This window comes from Cataglyphis hispanica, chromosome 1 (assembly GCF_021464435.1).
Source record: "Cataglyphis hispanica isolate Lineage 1 chromosome 1, ULB_Chis1_1.0, whole genome shotgun sequence".
NCBI classification, from domain to species: Eukaryota; Metazoa; Arthropoda; class Insecta; order Hymenoptera; family Formicidae; genus Cataglyphis; species Cataglyphis hispanica.
In genome coordinates, this window is record NC_065954.1 from 5,201,747 (window position 1) to 5,222,339 (window position 20,593).

Below are 20,593 nucleotides of genomic sequence, written 5' to 3' on the forward strand. Positions count from 1 at the left end.
AAAATAAATATTTAAAAAATAATATACATGGCTTTTTCTATATAATTAATTTACTTTAAATTACAACTTTGCAATTACTAACTATAAAATTATCAAACAAAAATTATCAAGAAATGTCAATCAAATCTGGAGAAATGACTAGTCAGTATCCGGGAGTCTGCGCGGCTCGCAGGAAGCAAGATCCTTCTTATCTGATCTACCACCCATAGCGAAGTAAAACGCTCCCCACCATCGTCGATTACTCACGCGTGCACACATTTGGCGCACGCACACGCACATAATGCGTGCGTATCTATACAGTGCATTAAGCACACGCCGTGCGCTCTCTCGCGGGCACTCGCTCGCTTGCTCGCTCTCTTGCTCGCTTGCCGCGAATAGATTCGAGATTTCAGCCGCAGTCGCAGACGCTCGGTGCCCACGGTCAGATCGGGGGGCCCAGCGCGAGAAAGACCCCCGAGTAGAACGCCGCGCACTCGAGATCGATCGATCGGATCGTCGGCGAGATCGCCGAAGTGTCCTTCTTTCTCGTTGACTGGGAAAACCCCCTTCGACGGGGCGCATACATGCTCGTACGAAGCAGGATAGACTGACTAAGGACGGACGTGGTGGTTATCCGTTGATTCAATCGATCCATCGATCGATCGATCTACGATCTAGCACATCGCCGCGCGCAAATCTTTGACATTTGCTTCTCGCGAGAGAGAGAGAGAGAGAGAGAGAGAGAGAGAGAGAGAAAGAAAGAGAGAAGCAGCGAAAACTGGGGCGAGTGAGGGGGAACGGAAACGCTTGATGACCGGTTCGTGTTATCGATCGACCGAAAACTGACAGGTCGAGAGATGGATGCAGCCGCGAAAGATCGCCGACAAGATTTCCTCCCGGCTTAGATCGATCGGTGTACTATCGTACGTGATGGTCGATTTTGTGAGTAACGTAATATGTTAATCGGATAATCTAAAATCGAATATATATAGAATGATCGGGATTGCATAACGCGGTTTTTAGTTAATTTTAAAATTCAATAATGTTTTTGTCAATTGATTATGAGTGCCGGATCAATAGTGATCGTAGAGAGAAGCCATTCGACTTGCAGATAACCATCCGACTGCTTGAAGAGTAATGATGTTTCTTGATGCTTCAAATTATACCGTATGACATTCAACTGCTGTAAAAAATTCTGGATAAAGAAATTGAAGTGACGGAGATGGGAAAACCTAAAAGTGCTTAGGTAAGATTCTGATTCGCAATTTATATATAATCGTCAAAATTATTAAATTAGAAATACATACTTATAAAATCATAGTTTTAATTTATGCCGGAAATTTATCAGCTTTATTATTAATCAATAATTAAATTAGTTATGATAACAAATACATATATATATATTTTTTTTTGCATTGAGTGTATAATAGAATAAATTAATAATATAAGAATTGTATAATTACAGTATTATTAATCGTTTTCTTTACATTATATATTGGTGAAATATTACTTCTCTGCTCAATTGTCTTAATAATATTGTGACTATTTACGTAAAGACAATCGCGAAATAAGCAATCTTTATGTAAATAAGAATGTTTTCTATCCGGTGGTCGAATCAACTTTTGTTTTCAACTCACGTTTTGGTCCTAAATCCCGTTTTCACTCTGTGCGTTTGTGTTTGATCTTATCTATATAAAATTTTAGATTCTCAGTTGAAATAAATGTCTGTGATCAAAGTTAAAAGCTTATTAATACAAATTTTTATTTTAAATCTTTAAAATGTTTTATATATATGAAAATAAAAACTTTGTAAATTTTGATGAAATATGTTCTAAATTTTTTAGTCACAATTATATGTGTGAGTGAAACAATGCGTATTGCTAAAAAGAAAGTGGTTTTTATAATATTGGTTAAAGAAACGATATAATAATTTTGATCAACATTCCTTACAATATTTCGTCGATGGAATGTCTAGAATTTGATATATAAAAACCGGCATCGGTCGCCGATAGATTAAGAAGTGGTACCGATTTAGCGTGGACTGGTATAGTAAAATACATAGATTCCAGGAAGAGAACTTATCGTTGATAATAAATATGCATGGTGCGGACTCGGGTATGCGTGCGAACTAGCTCTGCCTCGACATTGCGTATCAACTTATCCAACCCGTTATTCAACATCACATTCATTCAAACGCTCATATGGTCCAAAATTAATCGAAATTTTATCCGGATTATTTGTACTAATCGCAATTTACTCCGCTCCGTTTGTTTCATCGGTCGATGAGCAGCTTGCTCGTATATTTGTGATTATGCAATCACAAATCACTAAATCCTAATGAAATTTATTCGATATATTTTATATATATATATATATATATATATATATATATATACATATATTTTTTTATGATATACGCAAAATATAAAAATAATGTGAATAAAATGATGTAAAAATGATGAAATATTGATGTGACGTATTAAAAATAAAAAAATAATTTAATTATATAGTTACAAAAAAAAAAGATTTATAAAATGTTGAAAATACAGATTATCTCCGATTTCAATGATTGTCCTTATCATTAGCTATGTTATGACTTTTTGCTTCGCAATTAACGCGGGGGTTTAATAAAGATAAATTCAATATGATGCGATGTATGGGGAAGTCTCACGATGCAGTAAATTATAATTTTTTAAGTGATGACTGTCTATCTATTAGTATTACTGTATAATAAGCGTCGCAGATAAAAAAAAATTTAGGTCGACAGAGATTAGATTTCCTCGCGTAATAATGATTCTTTTTTTTAAATAAGAAAAGATAATTGACTATAAATATATCTCATCAAGACATGTAATCAATATAAAACATACAAATTATAAATAATAAATGTTATTTGATAAACAAATAGATATTACAATGTTTATTTCGTAATTGTTTCTATAATTTGTAGTTATTTATTTTTATTGTGATAAATTTGGATATAAAATAATATGCAATTTTATATCTTTATTTTTCTACTTAATATTATTTTATTAATAAAAGAGTTTATTTTATTAATAAAAAGTGGCTAAAAAATGGTATTTATATTTTCTTCGTAAAATACGTTGGAAGAGAAATAAAGCACAAAATATTTAGTAATCAGTGTCTGACCGAAGAGGACAGGTAGTCTCGGCAGAAAGTTGGATTGCGGCATTGCAGCCTTGGACTCATTGTACTTAGGGAGCCAAAGAAGTTCCTAGTCATCCGCATGATTTGCTTCGATCTCAATAGAATTTTAATGCATTATATCCTCGCACTAGGAAAACATTAACCTTCGATGAGTTGTCGAGTATTTTTTATCGAATTGCTTTTTACCAAACAATCTCAAGAACGTACATCATATCGATCATGATCGATAATTGCAATAGATTCATCAAACTTATTATAGAAAAGCTCAAAAGAGCGATGTATTGAACTCAGAAATTAAGAAGTAAACAAAAATACTAGACAGATTAGCGCGTCTCTGTCTAATTACAAATACAACCTTCAACATGTGAAAGCAGTACAGTTGTCTGCTACAATGTGTTTTCATACGCACATTTATGCGTCAGACTAATAAAATGATCCAGACAGGATTATTAAGCGTTTTATTTATAAACTCCTACAAAAAACTTTGCGTCGTAGATTTTTATTGCAATCAATTACGACGAAGGGATATCCCCCTTATCGTTCAGTAGTTGCATATGCTGAACACATGGAAATGCTCGGGTTCTGATTTATGATACAATATGTAAGCATATTAGAGTGAATACAAAGCAGAATTTATTGCTTGCGCATTAATTGATACGTATAATTAATTACTTATGATTTAGCGGCTTTAAAAAGTAATATTACGTAAACTATATGGCATTTTCGTTCGAATACTCATCGCATTTAATGTTAAATGCAGCTCTTGCATTAACGTGATTTGTATGATGGATAAATAAAATTTATTTTATATTATTATAACATATGTTTAAACATTGTATTTATGTGACACATAATAACATGATTAGAATTACACAATAATCACTTTCAACTCTTTATGCTTTCGACTCTTGTTGCAATCAGTAATCTACATAGTGATGTGAAAAAAGTACATGAAAAAGATTGATTTGTTGCACTTGATTCGCTTCAGAAGTTACTGAACTACTTTCGATGATGCCGAAGCGAATGGTTCATTTCCTCGCGTACAGTAAACGTCGAGAAATGAATTGCGTGTTAATAGCTAATTTGCCACGTGGTTAGTTGTCCGTTTTATTATACATAAATTCAATACGAATGTCTTCAAACGATTTTTCTTGATAAATGAGCTGATCGCTGATCGCTGATTGAACCATAAATTCAATTATACTACCGAGATCCGCGACGATCTCGCCAGAGTATCTTTCGCACAATTGCCGAATGATTTTATTTCGATGAACTTTCCATTACACGGAATTGTAAACGCGGACAAGGAAATTAATATAATATTATAGATTATTGTAGATAACGTAAATCATAACGTGAATGATAAAAAAAAATATAATAGAATATTATGTATATTCAATATATATTTTATTATTAGAAAATATGAATATTTTTAAATACACAGTTTTTTGCGTCATCTTTTTACGTTATTATTAATCTGCTATTTATTTTCATTGAATTTGATTAAATTCATTAAAATATTTATAGAAACAACGTATGATAAAAATATATTTAATTATGTTTTATATAAAATCAGATTTAATAAAGATTTTAGATTTAATAAATGTCAATTATTCAAATATTTTCAATAACTTGTAGGAAGTTGCTCTTTTTCATATTATATAAGTGTTAAAGAAATATTTAGGTCATGGTATTGATGCTGCTCACCTGATTACAGTTAATTAACAACAGCTCCGCCGAGTCCTTGATGAAAACCTTCAGACGTAAGGTTACTTGTCGCTAAAAAAATTACATGAATTATTATTAAACTGAAAAAAAAAGACAGCAAACTTATCTTAAGTATTTTTTAACACAAGTGATGTCATTTGCCTTTTTCCAGTTTGCAATAAAAAAATATTGCGGAATGTGAGTATGTAAATTTAACAAATTTTCTGAAGGATGAATAAATATTAAAACTTCCATTTCTTAATAACTTCCACATTTTTAATAATACAACGTAAATTGCTAACATATTTGCGATTATATATATATATATATATATATATATATATATATATATATATATGTAGTGAACTTACAATCTTCCGTTTAATATAGTCCACAATATAATGAGAAAAATATAACTTATTGTTAGATCAAATTAACGATAACTATATTATGTACACTTGCCTTTCTTTGTTTCATATTAACTATCTTTTTTTAATTTCTTGTGTTGTTTGATATGATTATATACGTCACTGAAATAACACGTATTTATGTTAGTATTAGAATGTATCTCACTACTTGCGCGAGAATTTCGTCAATAGCGTTTATTCACATACGATCGCGCAATGCCTTATAATCATCGTTAATAATAGACTTCACCCAAACTTAAAAATACAGTGTTATTTCAGCACTTTATCAGATTTAAATCAGTGGAAAATTAAAATGTTAGAAAATTATTATTATTGATCATGATCTTTACGCTTTTTTAAATTATTTTTAATTATTTATATAAATTATTTTTGAACAATCTTTTAAGTGCTGTTTCTAATAACAAATTTAACATTCAAAACTCTCATTATCTGGATCAAATCAGTCTTTGGCTGTAATAAAATAACGAATGACGAGACTGAGTCAACTTGCTAAGAATTGCTATATACGATCATTATGAGCAATCTTATTACTCATAAGCTTTAATCGATCATCTTGCAGGTGCGAGGAATGAATTGTATGCGGACACAAAGCGCGCAATCGACTACGCCATTTAGAGCCGTTGGTTTTCACCGCGTTTATCACTCGTATCATGCACGCACTTTCACACTCTACCGAGGCCGAGCACGCGATATCATGCCAGTATAATCCGGAATAAAAAGTCGACTGCTAGACTCATGGTTGTATCATAACACGTGCGCGCGGATGACCGTCCTTATGCCAGTTACCCATATTTTCCACCAGGAACAAGGCTTATAATAGTACTACTGACAATGAGTGTTACAAGGCTCCGCGATTAGAATACCTACCGCATGTAAACTTTCAAGTTATTGAGAAATAGATTATTCTTAGATTACATTGACTTTAACGCGAAACTCGCCTTCTGTCTCAAGATTTTATCATTATTTTAATTACTCAGCATTGGACACGCGATTGCTCCATGCCGATATATGCATAATCGCTGATTATATTAAAATATTCAAATTCAGTCTCGTTAAAGAAATAGATATGTTTATTTCTGCGATAGGCGTCAGAAGTAAATTTATACTGAAAGGGTATGCATGAAATATACATGTGTGACATTATCTCAAGTATTAAAAAGTCCGAGGAGAATAAAAAATGATTAGTTTTAGTGGACATAAAGATTATAGTCTGCTTTTATATTACGTCAGTTATAAATTATTTTGCCGCTACGTTAATGTTAAGGACGCCAACATACGTGTATGTATGTCGCTGTATAGAAAATGCAAAACAGTTAGCGCTTGTCGAGTTAAATACGTTACTAGGTATCTACCAGGAAATCGCGAATTTGCTTGTGCAGATTACAGATCTTTCTCATTAATCATAAAGGTAATAAGGGATAATGCGTGAATTGTCACGATGTTGAAGTGACATGCGACGATCGTGTGCACATTGTATTTTTTCTGGCTCTGACTGACCAAAGTCAAGATGAATACGATAATCATACTTATAACGTTTATATTTGCGGTGAAAGCGATTACTAAGCTGACATATCGCAATACTAACGAATAGACAGATCTGGACAGGAAAATATTGTAGAGAAGAGTTTCTTGAAGTTCAGTTCATTCACTTTGAAAAGATTTTACCTATGTCATCATATTTTCCTATCAATGTGTCGCGCGGCTATAGAATGTCACGGAATTCTACGAAGAGAAAGCATAAGTCGAGCTATTGATTTTGATATTTGTGATGACTTGCATTACGATTGTATTAATTATACATTATCTTAATAATCTGTCAGTAATATCATAATTAATCTTTTTTTTTTTTTAATATGATGATAATAAATGGGAACAATTTACAAATTTTATAAGAATAAAAAATACATATGTATAAAATATATTTTCAAAAGTTTTCGTTTTTGTCCAAACTATTGTGATTTTATTTCATTATTGTATATTGTAAAATGACTATCAAAACATAGCACTCCTTGAGCAATAACAAGAGAGAATTTCAAGTTGAGCGATATTCTAGGACTTGCTTCATCGAAGATACTTGTCGATTCATGCGATCGTTTCGTATTCTGCATTGTCAGCGTTCACATTCTGGACGAATCAAAAAGCGGATTGTTTCTCGTGACTTGAGGTTAATGTCTCCAAGATATTCTTGTCTTCGAATTTTATAGATTAAAATATTAAAGAAAAAATCTACGTATATAATTTTTGTGCTCTGACAAAATGACAAACTTAATGGAAATGACAAGAGATTAATTAAAAAATTTTTTTTTCAGCAACTCGTCAACTGTTAATCAAATAATTAAATTTGTAATTACATATGATATTTTATACATTTGTGTATAAAAAAAAAATTATATATCTTTAATTTATATAAATTATTCGTTCCTTTCTTTTTTCTTTAAAAAAGGGAATTAAATTTTTACGATATCAATATACATATACACGATAAAAAGTGATATCGATGACATATCGTCGCGAATGGTTTTCTATGTCTCACACTTCAATGTCTTTTCGTTACTTTCTGATTTTGTGTCGTAACCAGAATCATCACTTGAGAAGACATTCCGCCGGTTGATAGAACATTGCAACGCGAAGATGCAGTCACCGTGGCATAAATGTCACGGGAAACTCTATGTAAGGTATATGATTCGTTGGCGTGGCGTAAACTCGTGATATTCTCCTCCTGAGATAATAATAGATGAAAGAATTTCTTAGAAAAGCATTTGTAATCAAGCATAATATTTTGCAGACGATACATTATTTAAAAATAAAAAATTTAAATAAGCGATATATAAAATATGATATAATAATAATATAGGTAAGGAAAAAAATATGGGAAAAATAAAAAAAGGAATAGAAAGAAACTCATTGTCAGATAAAGATTTATAAATAATAAATATAAATTCTAAAACATTTATTCGCGATGTGTTTAATTAGCATTATAATTTTAAATTATGGTTAATATATGACTTTAAAAATAATTTTTACTTGTTAGTGTATATAGTGACAAAGAGAGAAAGGTAAGATTAATGTCCCTGCGAAAAAGGAAATACTTTTGTGGAAATGTATGCAAATGTAAGAAACTATAATGTTTTTATGTTTTGTGTAAAAAATGAGAAAAAAAGAAACAATTTGTTTTTAACATTTCTGTTTAACATGCAATAAATAAGGAGTAATAACAGTGCACAATATATGTGGTCTGGACTTACATAAGAAGCATATAATCTAAGTATACAAATCACTTTTTTGATTGAGATATTGCGTGCTTTGAAAGTGATCATTCTTAGATTTCAATCCGCATTTTCTTGATATAAGAAACGTCTTTGTTCAAGTTGTTGATAGATTCGATTTATATATTACAAAATCTCAGTCATTATGCGTTCGTTCTGTACTTGAATCTCTTGCGCTTAAAAAGCGGTATTTTATGAAAAAGTATTATACACACACAATTAAACGGGATTATTACCATCTCAGGTTCGCATGTATCCTCAGCATAATTGTATTTCATATACAATATATAATATAACCAAGTATGAGAGTTCACGGGAAGGCAATACTCTTAGTATCTCATCTACGTGCGATCCCACAGCGCATTTAACATACCTATGCAAATGTCAGGAGGAATCTCGCGGATATAAAAGAAGAAAGACTTTTTCGTATATCCGATGGTAATAATATCTCGAGGCGAGAAATTATCTTCGCGCAATTTTAGAAAAATCTGGTTTTACTCGTTCTGACTTTTTGCCGAAACAAAGAAAATAGAAGTTGGATAGAAAGAAGCCTTGATATGACCAAAACCTTTAACTATACGACATATGTTTTGTGCATTTATTTCTGTTTCTCATGAATAAATTCGATAAAATAAAGATTTTAGTAAAATATACGTTCACAGAATTGAAAGTGTAATTAATATATTTTTTTTTTCACACACTTTAATTATCGTATTCACTGTGTTTGCGATGATAGATTATAATTGCACAAAAATCTTAAAAATAATATTTAATAATATTAAAAAAAACATTTTGTTTAAACCATATTTTAAAAAGAGAAAATGTTTCTACGCGAAATGAATGAGAATGTTTCGTATTTGTTAATGCACTTTTAAAGATAAATCTTTGCTTTGCAGAATTATATGCGACAACGAGATTAATTTACATTCGTGCGTCAGTCGAGTGAATGACCTCGATCGCGACGCACACAGAATTGGTTTTGCGCAAAAAAAAGACTAACGCACTTTAAAAGTCAGACTGTCGTTGACCGTGTAATTGACCGCATCCGCGAGTCAGACAATCATATTGCGTAACACATATTGATAATATGATAGTAAGACAGCAGCATTGCTTCTAGGAAACAAATTTTCGACTACTATCGCACTACTTTTTAATCATGAAAAAATAGAGAGTTATTATTTTCGATGGATTCAAATATGATCGCTAATCGATACCATCGTGTCATCACGCAAACAGGATACATGCGCATATCAAGATTTCCGACTTGATACATTAATTGGCATAATTAAGCATGACACACGCAGTTATTTTTTTTTTTTTTATATAATATCTATATATCAAAATTAATGTGTGAAAATTATATATGTAAATTAATTTGATCATATCGGTAAAACAACGTGAATGAGAATTTATAGCATTCATAGAATTTACTTACGTCCTGGTAATATTTTTTTTCTGGAAATTTAATAATCGGAGAAACGCCATTTAATTAAATCTAATTCTCAGAAATGTCTACATGCACATACATCTACACTCAAATGAATTATAAATTGCGAAATTGAGCCGCGTCGGCTAAATTGTTTTCGTTGACTGCTGCTCGTGCGAAGATATTTATCGATATGACGCAGCGGCGCAGAATCATACGTCTGATTAAATTGAAGTTGCAAGCGTGGCGAAATTTAATAATCTAAAAAAAATACATTTACGTTAGTAAAATACATTTACGTTGATAGAAGCAAGAGTGTAAGCAAGAGTGATCACGACATGTTCATTATCATACGTAAATGCTGTTATATTATAAATATCGATTACGTCACGAAAGCATAATCAGTAATTAAAAAATTGTAAAAAATTTTTTGATTCATTGTCAATCTCAATTTTTAGATAAGAATTTAAAAATGAAAAGAAAAATAAAAATTAAGATGAAGAAATACAGTAATGTATATATAATCGTAACAAGTGTATAGTTGATTGGAGTAGCAACATTAAAAAGTAGAGTTATCTTCTAGTATCTTGTAACAAGCATATAGTCAATGACCCGTAACAATTAACGTCATAGGGAGGGAGCCTTTATGATACAGAGGGGAAAGCCGATCTCAGCGGAAATGGAATAAACTTGTATGATCTGGTAGAATATGTTGTCTGCATTTTCTCTATTATAGTAGATTTTTTCAGTAAAAACTTTCTAGTTTTTTCTGCTTTTAATTTTTATATACGTACATATGTCTATGTAAATTTTTAATATTTTATCAGCGTGTTATTATTGCACAAGATGCATAACTATAATTAAAATTAATAATTGAGAATGGTAGAAAAAGAGACTGAGAGGAAATAAAAAAAATTGAATTTTTGAGTTAATAAGCGATTAACGATGGATGCGTGGAAGTTCCGTGCGATAATTCGAATTTGATGATTTCGTGTAACGAATTATTAATCACAATATGTTTTTGAGATATTGAGTAACGTTCATATGTAATTGATAGTGCTTAACAGATTTAGCAACGACGACGTGACCTCTTGTCAAAATATCGTGTGAATAAGAAACAGCCGGGGATAACTACAAAATATCTGGGATGATATCTTGTACACGTGCCGAAATATACGCAGTCTTTCACGATCCACGGTCATGTTGCAAATTGAACCATATAAATTTCTAAATAAGTTTTTTAATAAAGTTCTAAATAAGATCAACTGGGTATAGTTTAGCTTTGGCATAAAAAAATTATATATATGTACATATCTTATGATGGGTGAATAATTTTTAGTTGAAATTTAAATATAAATAGTATAATATAAATATAAATAGAAATAGAAATTTAAATATATATAGTAGTGCGTGTGTGTGTTCAGCAGTTAAATATATGAATTATTTTGCAAGAAATGTGCACAAAAATTGCAAATTAAAGTTTCAATTGGAACCAAGAAGTTTCCTGATTTATTTAGCAAATAGTGCGCGTTGTGTTTGCAGATACTTCTCAATCGTATATTCTCATCAGTATTTTAAATGTGAAAATATTGTTTCTGTCTCTCAAAACGGAACAGAACTGGTTTAGCTAACAAGCGAGTGGACATTATTTACTTCAATACACCTGATGTTTTTTCCAGTGCTCGTAGTTTTACCATAATAGTAACGCGAGATTAAATTCAGATTCTAAATTTTGCAATCAATTTTTTTGCTCGACGATGTGCTTTCCTATCGATTGCGTTCGATCGCATCGAAATTTTCTGTTGCCACGTTAATCGCCACTAGTTAGTCTGTCTGTGTCGGTCTACTTCAATTAAATTCAAAGCGGTTCCTTGTGTATCATTCGATGCTCCGTGATCGCGTTTCCTGCGTTTAATAGGACGACGTAACGTGTCCCTTTCAAGTTACGCATTGCGAGGCTATTTAAATAATTCTTCCCCATTGACTTCTGTCCTGCTATATATCACCGGACAAGCGAATAGCAATCGGCCATACGCTCAATTATTATCCTCCGACTGAGATTTTTCTTGTCACAGCAATTCATTATGGATAACATAATGATAGTAATATGCTAATAAGAAACTAAGACACAGTGGTTCATTCAATTCCTTATCGACTTCGTGTCTTCAGTCTTCAATCTTGAGTTTTATTGATTTCTCGAAAAGGTACCGCAGTAGATATGTTTATATATATAGTTTCTTATTTCTTGTGAGATTTATATAACCTCTTCGTTATATTATGATTAGATTTATCTTTCTCGACGCAATAACAGATGCGACGTTAGTCTCGTTTCTGTAAAGCTCTTTTATGTCAATGATGTGAATACTGAGTACTGCGATATACGATACAAACGTATGTATGTACATATACACACACAATATAAACATTCGGCATCAAAAAATATTCTGTACTATATAAATTTTTTGATAATTAGAAAATTATTCAATATCTTCCCAATATTATCAATTTCTCATCTATCAATAAATCATAAGTCTTTCGTATGTCTTATTACAGATCTCATAATGTGCACTAAGTCTTTTTAAATTACATAATTTTCTAAAACTGTTGCACGAATATATGTTTTATTATTTTATTATATTATTTATTTTAAATTGTATAATATATTTTGATTATTGTATTTATATTATATAATCTATATTTTATCTTAGTACACATCTTTATTAAATTTTATTTATCTTATTTTATATATAAATACAAATTTTCAGGAGTCTCAGGAAGCATGCTTTATTACTTAAAAGATTTGTGTAAGATATTGTCCATATGATACCTTGCAGGTACTCATGTATACATATTATACAATGCTATCTTTCGTTCGATGCAGTAATTGGTATTGAAACGTCGTTTTATTAGGGCAAAGCAATATTAAATTTCGCCAACTTTCTATTTGATATACTAACAATAAGTATTTGTCACTGCAAGAGCGTCTTTCATTCTGAAATTTTATCTAAATATGGACTAAACAATCACAGTATCAATCTGTAAAAATTAATATTATAATTTACAATTACTGTTTAATTTTTGTCTATTTTATAATCCATTAAGTAAAATTGTTTTATATTGAAAGTAATCGTAGTTTAAATTGAAAGTAATTTATGATCAAGAGAAAATTTGTTTCAAGTTCTAATCATGTTGAGTTGATAAACCACTCTCACATGTTCGAAAGCATCGGCGAAAGCAGAACTTGTTCCTTCCGTTTTTCTAATTCGGTAATTTAATTTTTCTTAATGTTTTGTTGTAAGTTTTTTCAAAGTCATATATTATTCAAGTTCGCTGATTGATTTAAAATTAATATGCACAGTTCTTTTTTTTTTAAATTTCTAGTATTGCAAAATTTTAAAATCTTTAATAAAATACATTCAATAAACATTTATCAAAAAAAGATATTGTTTTGATAGATTATAAAAAATTACATTTATTATTATTATTTTGCATCAAAGTGACTCTTAAGAAATAGGCCACCTTCACTAGTTTATAAAAGTCGCTCTTATAAATATTTTATTATAATATAAGAAAAATATATTTGTCAAAAAATTATTTTAAATTTCACCATTGCAAAATTAATATTTTTGATGCAATAATCGACAAGGATAACGATCGTAAATGAAACAATTGAAGCACATTCTTTGTTTCATTGCTTTTACTGTAATCTCATAAATATGTATGATTACTTTCGTTTGTGGCTTGCAACTTCGAATCTAGGTATATAGAGCGATCTTCCTTCGCGATAAACGACTTCCTATTACACATGAGTTACAGCAGATTTGTGCGTTTTGTCCGATGCCGATGGCATGAAATCGTTTAAACCCGAAACTTAGCCTATTGTTGCGAAGTAAGCATATACAAAAGCGATAATACATTATGCTTAACATTCCACACATTGGCATCGTGTTACTTCAATAATAGAACAAAATATATACGCTAAATAACTCGCATGTCTTAGTTTCACTACGTTGACCTAGAAAAGTTTAGCCATATGGAAAATGAAAAAATTGTGTTTTAAGCGGGCAGTGATATATCAAGTACTATATATCAAGTACTATATATATCAAATCACTATATATAAAAATGTATGATTCTCAATAGAAACTTATTCTCTATTATTTGTCAAAAGCATATTTAAAATCTATTTGCTACGTGACAATGAAAAAGTTGATCAACATTTGTTGATAATACATCTACATTAAAAGATATTTTTAAATAAAAAATAACATTTTAAAAAAAGTTCTTAAAAAATGGTTTGTACAAAACTGGTATTATTAATGAGCAATCAAAAATAAAAATATTATAGTTCTGAGAGATGAGCTTTTAAAAATATTTTACATTTATTTAATTAAGTAAAAATTATTTAAAAAATGTAACTTATAAAGAATTATGTTAAATCTTTTTAACAATTATATATATATATATATATATATAAATAAAAATAATAAATAAATAGTAATTATATATAATAATAAAATATAATATATGTAATAATAAAATACTTGAACATATAAATAATACATGCTTAGTTATATGTTAATATTGTTATAAAATTAATGAAACAATCAATCTCGAAGACCTACACAGAGTTATTTTTTCGCGCAAAAATAAAAATCACCTGAGCCCTGTTGCATAATTATAATTTTACGCTAAATGGTTCGATGGTGTTCTCATGAGCTTCAAAGGCCACTGGGACAAAGAAGACAGGAGCGTATAGGAATGTCAAAGTTTACCAGAGTATACGATTAAGCAGTTTAACAAACTGTAGAGTGAACACAATAGAAATGCGCGATACAATCCGCTGACCATGGGGATTAATTTAAATCGAACTGCCGAATAGCATTGTGCAAAACTGCAATCGTTTCAATCCCTAGTAACAACGAAAAAGATGAATTGGGACGTGCGTATCGTTTGAGAGATAAAAACGTGATTCAATCGGGCTATCGCGTACTCGCGTTATGTCATTTAAATATCGATATAATGCGCGTTCAATTGCACGTGTTCGTGCAATCGCACGATAAACATCATTTAACTTCACGGTCTCCGTTAATTATTATTGATGGTTGATTAATTATTATGCGCTCTCACGAAGCTTCATTAAACGTTAAATTAATTTCTATCACGATCATCTATTATATTTACTACACCACATTTCACGGTTCGTTACAAATACAACATTATTCACAGATGAGCATTCATAAATGCAGTCTGTTGTCAGAAAGGTTGAATAATTCTCATCACACGAACAAATAATCTATAAATACATTATAGAGAAATATTGCATGTTTTTTTGCTTGAAAAGTCGCAAAATGTTTCGATGTTCCTCAAAAATCGATTGTTTGATAACAGGAGGAATAATTGAGAGTTGACTTTGTTACTCCTGCCAAATCTAATCCATCAGATTCGTTGCCCTTGCGGGGGGACAAGTAATTTCATCTCTTCGATTAAACGATAGAAAACTTAATTACTACCGCTCGCGTCGGCGTATCCCTGCGGGCAAAGTAAGAGTTCTAACCATTTCGAGCTCTGACCACCCTTGATGAGATTTCCAAAGCAAGTTACGCTCCTATTGAACCACATCATTCTCTTCTTCCGTTTCATTGAACATTGATAGTACACAATGTTTATCTATTTTCTTGTATGCTTTTAATGCTACCTCAATCATTTCTGCAAGAAGAAGCATGTCACATATCTCTCATAACTTTACTTTACGAGTTTCTTTTTTTAGGCTTGTATCCGCGAGGAAGAAGTGTTCATTCGAATGGTAGGTGTTTAATTTCACTTTCACTCGCTTGCACTTTGGACCTACATTGATTCTGACGAATGAAAACGCTCGTGTGTGCATCTCATGTATACAATATATACGAGCGAATATGCTTAGTTGAGTGAAAACATTAGGAGACGCGAATTAATCATTTGTCATGAGAAATGCAGGAAGAAACCATTATTTGTTGTCATTTATCCAATAATGTTTTATTTGATATGTCTAACTTTCTTTAATTGCACACACATTGCAATTTTTATTAATATATTGAATTTTCTCGAAAATAGCTCTCCCTCTCTTTCTTTCTCTCTCTCTCTCTCTCTCTCTCTCTCTCTCTCTCTCTCTTTCTCAAAATTATGTAATTATTATATTTTAAAATATCAATACTTCATGTATTAAACAGATTGCTGCTCTTATTCATCAAATAGCTATTCTCTTAAGACAAAAAAGATAATTTATCTTTTACTCTTTAAAAAAGAGAGAGGGAGAGAGATTCTTATTAAATATATATTAACAGTGATTATGAATTATATTTCAATGTATATTACGATGAAACTATATATATATATATATATATATATATATTGAAAATGTAACATTTTTTATTCTGTTTTATGTGTCCGCAAAATTCTGCTAAATTATATCCGAGAAGTAGTGAGATTCGTCACGTAAAAGTGCAATCTCGCAAAATTTGAAATGCTTTATGGTACTGTTGATAATTATAACTGTCAGCTCGTTTTTACAATCCTCGAGGCATTATGTTACATTCATGAAACTCATGCAACTGCATATACTCTATTCAAATTCAAATTGCGGAGTAAGCAGTATTAGTCATGCAAATTCTAACTATAAAAAAATAATTATATAAATGCATCACTATATTATAAGAAGCATCATTTGATATCTGTATGTACAGCTGTTTTTATCTCTCTATTTATACGCTATTCATTCTAAAAGCTTAATTCAAGATCGCCGGCGTGCCAAGGTTTGGATATTCATGACGATTGTTCGCATCATCATAATGTCAATGTAAAGCATCCATTTCCGTTCCGAGTCGCGATAAAGTAAAACGGATGCGGGATGATAGCCTATTCGACTGCATGGAAGAAATTTATGTACATTCACCGTTCATCCTGAGCGAGAAGAAGCGAATTATTAAATCTAGATATGCGCGGAGGGTAGGAGAACGAGACGATTCAGATACACGGAACACCGGTGTCAGGTAGATCGAGGTGCTCGTCCAGTATGAGGCAAGTGGGGATGAAGGCCAGGGACTTCGCTCGTGCAAACACCTCGGCGACGCGCACCTAGACCTACATAGCAAGATAGCACGCCGCAACACGGTAACGATTTCTTGCGCCGAGACGTGCACGTGTGGTCGGAAACCGGTAGTCGCAGCTTCCTCTCGCAACTCTGATAGGCTTCCCAGTATCTCAGAGTTTGCAAGATGCAAACGTTGTTTCATGATATAAGATTGAATGGTATAAGAGAATGGTATAATATCTCTCTATATCTACGAGATTGAATTGAAAATGGACACCGTCGTTACGAAGAAATGTTTTTATTCATGGAGATACGATATAAAGGTAGTCAATAGGATAAAATCACTATTTAGATATGAAATATTGCGACAAGAATGTCAGATTTTTAAATATTTTATGAAAGGATAAATGTGTATGTGTCATATGTTTCGCCTGCTATTTGCTCCTGGCTTGATTATATCTAATATCTATTCGCAATCTATGTTTCAGGTATTACTGACCTAAGCAGCTGTCCAGAGATGTGGTCACGAACGCGGCTCTTCCTGTTGGCGTTAACGTTCGCGTTGCTGATCGGCCACCACGTTACCAGATCGCAGCGACCGCGGCTCGGCGGTGCCGTAAACGTTTTTAGCCGTTACGGTTACCTGAGTATCAGCATGCGAGTGGTACCGCGCAACGATACTGAAACTTGGATATTCCGCGAGCCTACTCTCGATGTCTTCACGAATGCCATGCCGTTGCCGTCCAAGCAGCGTCAGGCAAAAATAAATACCGTCGTCTTCGACGGCGACTTCCACATGGAATTTTGCGACAATATAAGGCATGATTATATTTGATGTCTTTTTCAAAGATAGAAGGGAAAGTTGGATTAAATTATCAAAATCAAAAGCTAATTTTTAAAACTTTTATGACATTTATTTACGATCTGCATAACTAAATACGAACTTAATATAAAAATTACTAGTAATATAAATTATCTGTTTATTTTTTTAGTAATAGGTTGAAAGAAGCTCTATCAAAAGATTCATCTAGCTTATCAGGATGATATTTTCAAATAAAGTTAATGTGTGTATTATTATTATCTGTATAAATGTATTGTGTGTATGTATGTTTACAGACAACTTCTTCAGGCATACTTCCGTGACTTCACTTTCGAAAGACTGGAGAGGCCGTGGCGCGCCTTCACTGGAAGCTGGTCGAAGGCGGCAATAGCCAGGCACCTCGGCATAAACTCGTCCTTCATTACGGGCGATCACTGTTACGTTCTAGTGCGCGTCGCCAGATTCCATGATAATCAACGACTCGCTGGCACTGCCGAGACCCTCGTTCTCGATGATTCCGTGTTGCGGCAGACAGAGAACGTCACGGTCGGTGACACTGCGAGTGTTGTGCGATTCATCAGGAACTTTGGTTCGCACTACATTGCTTCTTACATAACAGGGAATTCACTCTATCAGGTAAAGCGATCAGAAAAGCTAAGATGACAGTTCAATAATATAATGATAAAAATTGAAACTTTCTATTTTAATGTCCATTTTTTTTTGTCGATGCGAACAATAATCGTTTTTGAAACATATCGATTCCGCAATGTGGACTTATTAAATAATTCTTTTAACAATAAGAAAGTCTTTTAACAACAAAAAGAAAGAGTACGAAATATTTTCACGAATATTAGAAAAATATATCTTTTTGAAAGCAAAAAATCTCATTCTATCGCATTATGCAGAGACATATTTAAATAAAGTTGCGATTAACCGGTAATATTGTAATAATAATAAAAACGGGTATGATATTCGTCTCTTTGCATCGATGCATCTTCCTTAATTATGCGGTCCGCTGATTGTTGTCGCAATCGACTCGTCGTAAGAAGAATGCAGTCTCGGTTAGATAAAAGTGAAACAAGCCTCGTTTATCATACGGTCTATCGCGCAACGGAAAGAGAAAGAGGGACGTGCGGCATTTTTATTTCCATTTAGGCGTAAAAACTGCACAGAAACGCCTCATTATGCCTAGTTCTCACTAATAGTTTACATCATCGCGTCAATGTCAGTAAAAGTAAAATTACGAAACTTTCTACTTGAAATACGCGATGCCGCAATCTAGAGATTCAATCTCTGATATCTTCATTAATTGGAGAAGCCAAAATATAAAGCATCTCATTGCCCTAAATACCTATACAAAAATTTGATGTCATTTGAGAAAGATGACAAAAGAGAAGTATGACAAAATATTTTTTGGAATATTTTTTCTTTCAGGTTTTCGTGTACACTCCTCAGGTGTATTCGCGAATAAAGGAACGGTTGAAAACACGAGGAGTTGCAGAATTGTCGGCTCTCGAGCTGGGTAATTATTTCTCGCCTTGGTACGCCGAACACATGGGTTCCATACAGTCGGCGAGTGGCAATCGTAGCGTAGAAGCATGGGCCGTGCAACGTCTTCGGGTGCAATATTATATCTTCACTTACGCCAGCCTACTGAAATTACACGGCGATACGGCATTGCTTAGGCAACTGAACGGCCTCTTGGGCGACGAGGCGCTGCTGCAATTGCAATTGCGGACATTAGCACCCGCTTTCAAGGATCCAAAAAGACGCGAATGGTTTATGGAAGTGGTCGATAACTATTTCAAACTCTGGGAAGTGAATATGTGATAGTGTAATACGCGTCGATTGCAGGCAAACTCAGGAACTGCAGAAAAGAAATTTGGAATACCTGTCGCGCGTATGTCAAACGACGTATAAAGATATGACATAACACTATTAATTTCAGCTTGTAGAATCCATGTAGGTGTTTTTGGATCAGCTGAACCGATCGCAACAATTTAACTGCCATTATCACTCATTAACGAAAACTCATATAAAGTTCTTGTTGAATGAGGAGATATATCCTTCAATCATATATATATATATAATCTAAAATATAAACCTGCGAAAATGCTGTTATTGCTAGAAATAAGTATTTATTACTATAATCATATTAGAAAAAACGCTTTTGCACAAATATTTTAAATATATCACAAATATTATTCGTACAATTTGATTCAAAAATATTGTAAGTTCTTTACTCAAAATTAATCTATTGATATGTGTGTAAAGAAGATGTATTTATATAAAGATTTGTGTGCGTTTTGTATTTGTTAAACTTGATATCATTGTATTATATATAATGAAATTAAATTAATGAATCATTTTTTTTCGTTTCGGATACATTCATATTTTATAATGAATCTTGTTTTTTTTCAATTAGAGAATGTTTCTTTTTTCACATTTTTTTTCAGATAAATTGATAAGAAATAATGCGTATATATTTGCAAACAAGTTTATACTGCGACTCTGTGGACCAATATTATAGAAGATTGTATATATTATATAACAAATCAACTTATTGGCATTATAAAATAGTTGATTGTAACATTACCATAAAAATTTCTTCTCCCTCCCTTTCTTTTTCTTTTGAAAAACTTATGATATAAGTTTTTATTTTTTATTTTCATGAGAAAAATAATTAATAGAAATTAACTAATAATAATTAACTAATAAGAAATTAACAAT

The 20,593-nt window shown here is 31.9% G+C and overlaps 1 protein-coding gene across 3 annotated transcripts; it reads left to right on the forward strand.

Annotated features, from left to right (window-relative positions):
• The first annotated feature begins 395 nt into the window (after positions 1 to 395).
• LOC126850792 (torso-like protein) lies at positions 396 to 20,496 on the forward strand. Of its 3 annotated transcripts, XM_050594135.1 has the most exons (5): positions 396 to 921; positions 1,060 to 1,225; positions 17,532 to 17,862; positions 18,160 to 18,499; positions 19,298 to 20,490. In XM_050594135.1, the coding sequence occupies exons 3-5, from the start codon at positions 17,561 to 17,563 to the stop codon at positions 19,691 to 19,693; spliced, it is 1,038 nt and encodes a 345-aa protein (XP_050450092.1). In that variant the 5' UTR covers positions 396 to 921; positions 1,060 to 1,225; positions 17,532 to 17,560; the 3' UTR covers positions 19,694 to 20,490. The 3 variants fall into 3 exon arrangements, with proteins under 3 accessions (XP_050450092.1, XP_050450082.1, XP_050450071.1); XM_050594125.1 differs by having other exon boundaries at positions 396 to 1,225; XM_050594114.1 differs by lacking the exons at positions 396 to 921; positions 1,060 to 1,225 and adding an exon at positions 16,714 to 17,366 and having other exon boundaries at positions 19,298 to 20,496.
• Positions 20,497 to 20,593: the final 97 nt, after the last annotated feature.

Bases quoted from the DNA above. Each gene is read 5' to 3' on its own strand.
- LOC126850792 (XM_050594114.1), top strand. From the start codon at position 17,336: ATGTTTTTATTCATGGAGATACGATATAAAG. The intron at 17,863-18,159 runs GCATGATTATAT...GTATGTTTACAG, and splicing joins GAATTTTGCGACAATATAAG to ACAACTTCTTCAGGCATACT. The intron at 18,500-19,297 runs GTAAAGCGATCA...TTTTTCTTTCAG, and splicing joins CAGGGAATTCACTCTATCAG to GTTTTCGTGTACACTCCTCA.